The 7233-nt window shown below is 43.5% G+C and overlaps 1 protein-coding gene across 1 annotated transcript in view; it reads left to right on the top strand.

Moving 5' to 3' along the window:
* The first annotated feature begins 534 nt into the window (after positions 1–534).
* PNOC (prepronociceptin) overlaps positions 535–7233 on the top strand; it is a 12796-nt gene continuing 6097 nt past the window's right edge. Inside the window, exon 1 of the mRNA XM_011359338.1 lies at positions 535–673. Within this exon, the coding sequence (XP_011357640.1) occupies positions 548–673 (126 nt within the window). The 5' untranslated portion in view covers positions 535–547. The remainder of the gene's footprint in view (positions 674–7233) is intronic.

Here is a 7233-nt window from a genome sequence, read left to right as displayed (position 1 = left end):
CAGATCAAGAGACGTGCGCTACCACGTGATGACGGTTATGATGTAGTAGGTGATCGAAATTTTTCAGCTCCATTATAATCTTATGGGACTATTGTCCATATATGCAGTCCGCCACAGACCAAAATGTTGTTATGTGCCATATGACTATCCTCCCATTCCATAGCTATGAAAACAAGCTTGGAGAGGTTGTCTTAAGATCATATACTGGTAGGTTGCAAAGTGAGGCCTTTGCTCCCTGAAAGTGTTCATGCATATTAAGGCCACCAGGGTGGCAGGAATCACAGGGGTGCTTTCCCCAGTAGCCCAGACACTAGCCCCTGCACGAACATCAGGCCTGGGTAACAGGAGCGGGCCACCTGTGCCCTTGAGAATCCACTCTCTTCTGAAAGCTGAATCTCAGGCCCAGGAACTGTCCCCTCCAAAGAATGTCTTTCCTGCATCCCCTGTGTGAGGGTCTCCAGACCCTACTGGCCCCTACAGAATAGCTGTTCTAATTGCTGCCCACCCTTCCCTTGTGTTTTAGTGTCTTGCACCCCGCTCCTGCACCATGAAAATCCTGCTTTCTGACCTCCTGCTGCTCAGCCTCTTCTCCAGTGTGTCCAGCAGCTGTGAGAGGGACTGTCTGACCTGCAGAGAGAAGCTCCGTCCAGCTCTTGACAGCTTCAATCTTGAGGTAGGTCCAGGAGCGACCCTGTCTTATCCTCCCTCCCTCCTTCCCTCCAGAGCAGACCCAGAATGAGAAACTAAGGCCTCACCCAGAGGTCATGTGACTCACCCAGTGTCACATGGTGGGTAGGAAACAGATTCCTATTTGAGCATCTGCTGAATGCAAACCCTGTCATCTTTACACTTTAATGTGTTCAAATAAAGACCTGCCCATGCTCCCATTTTGTTCTCATTATTAAAATAGTGCATACTAATTTTAGAGAATTTGCCAAATTAAAGAAGAAAAAAAAGAAAATTAAAATCACATTTAATCTCACTACTCAGAGAAAGAATTCTAGTTTTTTCACTTGCTATATTATACCGGGATAAATTTCCCATGTTATTAAGCATTATTTTACTTCTCTCTATGAATACAGTATAATTTCTTTAACCATTCCCCCTCCTGTTGAACATGGATGTTGCCTTCTATTTTTAATATTACAGATAATTCTACAATCAATACCTAAATGCTTTTTTATAATTTTAAATTTTGATATGAAGGTGCAAATCTGACATTAAATTTCTTTTCATTAAATAAGCTGCTTTCTCAACTACTTTTATTTCAGTTTAAATAGTTATTCTCTCCTATTAAATCCAATGGAACGCTGATGCTTTTTTTTTCTTTGGTAGTCAAATCAACTTCTTTCAAAAGATGCCGTGTTTCAAACTCTTCAACCTTTAAAAACAACCTAAAATAACTACAATTCCTTAAGGCAAGGGTACAAATATAGAAACCAAGAATTTGCGTTGAGCTAACGCACTAACGATGAGCAGACACAGCCCCCACAGACCCAAACAGCAAGCTCTTCCAGCCCGGGCCCAGTGGTTTTCAAGCTTGTTTTCTGAACAGTAATAACTACCGCATCATGACAAGCATCCCCAGATAACCCATTCAAAGTCGATCCCTCCATCTCATTCATTCGTCGTGATTTTCCTGAGCACCTACCACGTGCTGAGCATGTGGCTAGGCCAAGGAATCCAAAATTGAACAGATGGATGCACTTTGCAACTAGTGGGAGAGAAGAACCCATAATCCTCCCACAAGAGAGTAATTTCTGGGCAGTGGGGAAGCACAGAACCGTGGACCCAAACCTAGTCTGGAGGGGCAGAGAGGGCTTTTGGAGGAACTAAAGTCTCTAAGAAGATTTAAAGATGAGTGGGAGTGAAGAGGCAGGGAGTGAGTCCGAGGTGCCGCAGGGAGTGGAGGGAGGCATGGGAGTGGAGATGGGGCACATGTGCAAACGGCTGTAGGAGGGAGGGGAGTGGCACATAAGGAACTGAGAAAAGCTGAGTTTGGCTAGAGCACAGAAGGCCCTCATATCCTTTCCGTGCAGCCCAGAGAGGTTTACAATTCATCCCCAAAACACTTTTTCTTTGTCTTAGCAAAGAGAACAGAGAACATATAAACCTGTGAAGGAGTTGATTAAGCAATAATCTCATAATCAGCACACTGTTAAGGTTCTTAGGTTGTAGCCTAGACCAGACTGAAGGCTACGCACAATTCCTGAATCACTAGCTTTAACTGCAACCCTTTATCTCCCACTCAAAAAAGCATCAGGACTCTAACAGATATCTGTACACCCATGTCCACAGCAACATTATTCACAACCTCCAAAAGGTGGAAACAACCCAGTGTCCACCAACAATGAATGGGCAGACAAAATATGACATACACACACAATGGAATATTATTCAGCCTTAAAAAGGAAGGAAATTCTGACACATGTAACAAGATGGATAGATGAACCTTGAAGATATTATGTCAAGTGAAATAATCGGATACAAAAGGACAAATACTCTATGATTCTACTTACACAAGGTACCTAGAGTAATCAAATTCATAAAGACAGAAAGCAGAATGGTGGCTGCCAAGGGCTGGGGGTTGGGAAAAATGGGGAGCTCGTATTTAATAGGTATGAAGTTTCAGTTTGGGAAGATAGAGAAGTCCTGGAGATAGATGGTGGTGATGACTGCACAACAATGTGTATAGTCTTAATACCACCGAACTATATGCTTAAAATGGTTACAATGGTAAATTTGATGTAATGTGCATTTTACAATTTAAAAAAAAGCATTAGGAACTTACTGTAAGGATAATCCTGAGCCTAATGTATTTTTTACAAAGTAAATCATTCGTGGATTTACTGATCTCTTTGTAACAAACATCACACCTAATTGTGAAGCACTAGTATGTCTTCTTATCCCCTTGGACACAATGACCTTGGGTTGTCCTGTACTAGGAAGTCGGAGGCCAGCAAGTCTGAATTCTCTCCAGTCCCTTTATTGCCATCTCAGGATCCCTCTGCATTCTCCCCACCTGCCTCCCATCTGTGGTCCTGTCCCTCCTCTTCCTCCTTCCGTTGTAGCACTGATTTTCCTACTGGGCATTGTCCTCTTCCCCACTCTCCTACTTGCCCTTTCCTCCCCGTCACTTTCATGTTTCTAGAAAGATTTCAACTTTGACCCCCCATGTGGCTGCTTAGCTGCTCTCTCGGAGGTCACCAGCAGCGCCTGACTACCGAATCGCCAGACTTCGATTTGCAGGCTTTCTCCTCCTTTTCCTCTCTTGGTGAACTTGCTTGCTGCTCTTCCCTGCCCTGACTTTTGCTTTTCTGCCTCTGTCGGGCTCCTGTTCCCCTCCCCACGCCCTAAACAAAGTGACCGCCAAGATTCAGTGTTTCTTACCTCCATCTACTCTCTCCAAGACGCCATTCCCACATCCAGGCCTTCGGCTCTCCGCATGCTGCAGGTAAGTCCTAAACATACGCTCTGCACCTGCTCCTACCGGGCTCCAATCACTCTCCGCGGTTCCCGGAAACTCCGCCTTCCCGCCGCTCCGGGAACTTGCCCTACCATATTGCGCATGCCTCTTCCACCTCGCTACTTGTTCTTCAAAACCCTGACTAAGTTTCACCTCTTATCAGAATGGCTGCTTCTCCCCCTGCCCCCAGTAGAACTAAGCCCTCCCTCCTTCGTACTCACGGTTACTTGTATCTGCTAGTCTCTCACTATAAGATGTGAGCTTCCTTTGCTGATGGTTCTGGGGATCCCCCAATGTAGCCCGAGTGTGAGGCACGGCACAGATCAGGTCTCAACAAACATGTCCCATGGAAATTGTAAAATTGTGAGCCTTTTAGTCTCCTGACAGGCACGTCCACTGCAGGTACTGCAGGATTTTTACATTGGTGTCTTTCAAAACTGGTAAAGAATTTGGACCATGTTTCCATGTCTTAATCTCTGGGATCCAGACAAGACTGTTACTTCTTTGAAACAAGTTAGAAAATGGCCAGTTATAGCCTCACAATGAGGAATAAACCCTTGGCAGCGCCTGCTGACCCCTAAAGGACCTGGTTGCCTTGTTGTTTGATTTCTAGTTTGTATTCACTTTTAACCTATTTTTTAAAGTTTTATGTAACACCTAGAATGTAGGCAACCACATCTCATTTCCAAATCTTGTAACTCTTGAATGTGTCCACTCTCTAAATGATGAGGGGGCTCAGATATTTTAGTTTAGCAAAGGTCACCTCCCCAGTCTTCTACCAAATTGTGTAATCCTGAGCAATTCCCAGGACTCTCTGGACCCCTGGCTCCATCAAGAATTTCTTTATTTCTCACTCCACATCCAAGTATGGCTGGCTTTTTTGTTAGGCTATAATTTTGGCTGATGAATGACTTACACAGCAAACCCATTGCAATGTCCTGGGCTTTCACCTAATTGTGAATAGTACTTACCCCATCAGCCCAAGTAGAAAAAACTAGATTCACTGTGTTGTTTTAGAAATAAAGAAGGCAACCCCCCAAAAAAGATGTGGAGAATTTTATTTAAAACTTCCTAAAACTCTATGAATAGCAAAAGACACTGCCTTCTATTAGTGCTATCTTCATTACTTAAAAACCCTTAGTGGTTGATTTGTAATAGGAGTTTTTTATATGTTTTCCTTTTGTACTGTTATCTGCTAGCCTACTAAAGTCAGTCCTCAGATATTCTAGCAGAACCTCCTAAAGCAAATAGCTCCCAAATTTCTCTTAGAAGTGGTTTGATTCTTTAGTGGCAGAAATTTGACAACCTTCTTTTTCCTTCCAGTCGGCTCATGTGCTTGTTCCCTAATCTTTGACCCCCGACATCCAAATGTCCCTATGCTCAGTTTCTCCACAAGCCCAGCTTTACAGATCAATTTGGCATCAATCTGAGACTTTCCAGATGCTCATCCACACTCTGGCTTAATATAACCATGTCATCAGTATGGGCTGTGAAAGTGTATCCAGCTCACTTAATAGGCTATTAACCCATCTCTGGAAAGAGGCTGGTGGGTCCCTCAGACTGGAGTGTTAGGCATTAAGCTCAGATGCCCATCTGGTGCCACAAATGCTATTGTGAATTTGAATTCTTCATATTTTCCCAAAACCTTCTCCTAAATCACAAATTGAGATGATTTTGTTAGTAACTAATTCATCTAACAGTATGTCAAGTCTTGGTACAGGCTATGCATCTGGTTTGATCATAAAATTTCATTTTCTCTGATTGACACTCAATCTAATTACCATCTGGGCTTAGAAACCCAGGGGCTCACAGAAGATCTAATAGCCTTAGGTTTAACAACTTCCACCTGTTCCTGTAAACTGACGAGCAGAAACAATTCAACAAGCATTTTAAGGCTCCTATTATGTGAGGATTGGACCAGGTGTACTCAAAGGTCCATTTCAGCTCTGAAATTCTACATGCCTACTGTATTTCCCAGTGTTGTCCATGCTTTCCTGTTTTCCGCTTGACTCTGTAGGGTACTATTTTTCAGACTCACCACTGTGGACATTTTAGGCTGAATAATTATTTGTTGTGGGGGCTGTCCCGTGCATTGTACGGTGTTTAGCAGCATCCCCGGCCTCTACTCACTGGAAAGCAGGGGCATCCCCCTATCACTGTGTGAAAACCAAAAATGGCAACAGACATTGCCAAATGTCCCCTGGGGGGCAAAATCACTCTCAGTCGAGACCCACTACTGTCTAGTAATAACCCAAGAGGATTATGATCTGAAAGAACATGTTACAAATTGGTTCCACCCGGTTTTCTTCCAAGTGTTTCAGGAGCAGGTTAAGTACAGACCATGTGACCTTTTCTCTGACAGAATCTCTGCCCACTGTGTTCCGTGATGATTTCTTCCTTCTCAGAGCAAGCTCAAAAGCAGGATTTCTCATTGTCCAGCCTTAGAATCACCTGGGGTGCTTGCTAAAAATGCAAATTCCTGGGTCCCTCCCTTGGCTTACTGAATCATAATCTCCAGGGGCGTAGCCTAAGAATTTGCATCCTACTAAACTCCAGGATGGATTCTTAAAGAACACTCAAGTTTGCAGCTACCATTGTTCTAAAGTCTGCCCTCCCCCCATGTATGGAAGATGTCTATTATTCCTTCATACTCAGTGACACTGCAGGTGTGAAAAAGTGGTTTCTCTATGTATGCCTGCCGCGTTGGCACTGACCATGTATTACTGCTGCCAGCTTCTCTGAGGAAAGTCTAAATGGAAAAGACATGCTCGGAAAAACCACGGCTTGACTCTCATTGGCGCAACATCACCACCTCTGGCTAGCAGGTGGGCTTGGCAAAGGGTGCACTTTGCACACCTCACCAGCGAAAGAGAACGATTCTCCCCCAGTGGATTCTATCTCTCCTCTGTGGCCCAACACTTATGAAAATGAGCAATTTTCCTATCAGAACCTTACGTTTTAGTCTCTTAGGATCCTATCCTCCCATTAATTTCCATTGATTCATATTGCGAGCACGCAGTTCGTTGAATAGATGTCCTGACTCGAGAGAGTTAAGTTCTTATTCAGGTCGTACTGTTATCTGACAGTGTCATTTTGGACACATTACTGAGTCTCACTGTAACACTTGAACATGGACTTTATCAGTGGTTTCCAAACCTGGGCAAATTTCAGAATTAACTGAACTTTGTAAAAATAAGTTCTAAGCCTCAGTTATATTCCTCATAGATCTAACTGGGGTTTGAAATTCTGTTTTTTTAAAGTTCTGCTGATGATTTGTATTCATACCCAGGTGTGGGACCCATTGGACCAGGTGTTGCCTAAGGTCCCTCCTGGCGCTAGCATTCAATGCAAAGTACATCAGTGCTTTGCTGACGTACAAGAAGAGTTGGGGCCACTCCCCTGTGTGGCCAGTGAGTGACTTCAACAGCAGATCCTTTCCTATCTCCTGTTGATTCTCTTCGTTTCTCATCCTTGCTTGGAGCCCCACTTTTTTTTATCTCAGGTATTAGATACCCGGAATGCACACAGACTCTCCCTAAACCTGTGTCACATGGGGAATAAGGTGCCATTCAGAGAGAGACACAGAGAGACAGAGAGACCAAGCGGAAGGACAGACTTGTAGTGGGGAAAATATGTCAGATAAGATTAAATACTATTGTATGTCAACTTTAATTGAAAAAAATGTTTAATTAAATTTTTAAAAAAGAATTGAATTCTCCTGCTAGTAACAAAGACTTAAAGTAACAGTGGCTTAGAAGAAAACAGAG

This window comes from Pteropus vampyrus, unplaced genomic scaffold, assembly GCF_000151845.1.
Source record: "Pteropus vampyrus isolate Shadow unplaced genomic scaffold, Pvam_2.0 Scaffold47, whole genome shotgun sequence".
NCBI classification, from domain to species: Eukaryota; Metazoa; Chordata; class Mammalia; order Chiroptera; family Pteropodidae; genus Pteropus; species Pteropus vampyrus.
The sequence above is the reverse complement of the archived record's forward strand: the minus strand, read 5'-3'. Positions and strand labels throughout refer to the sequence as shown.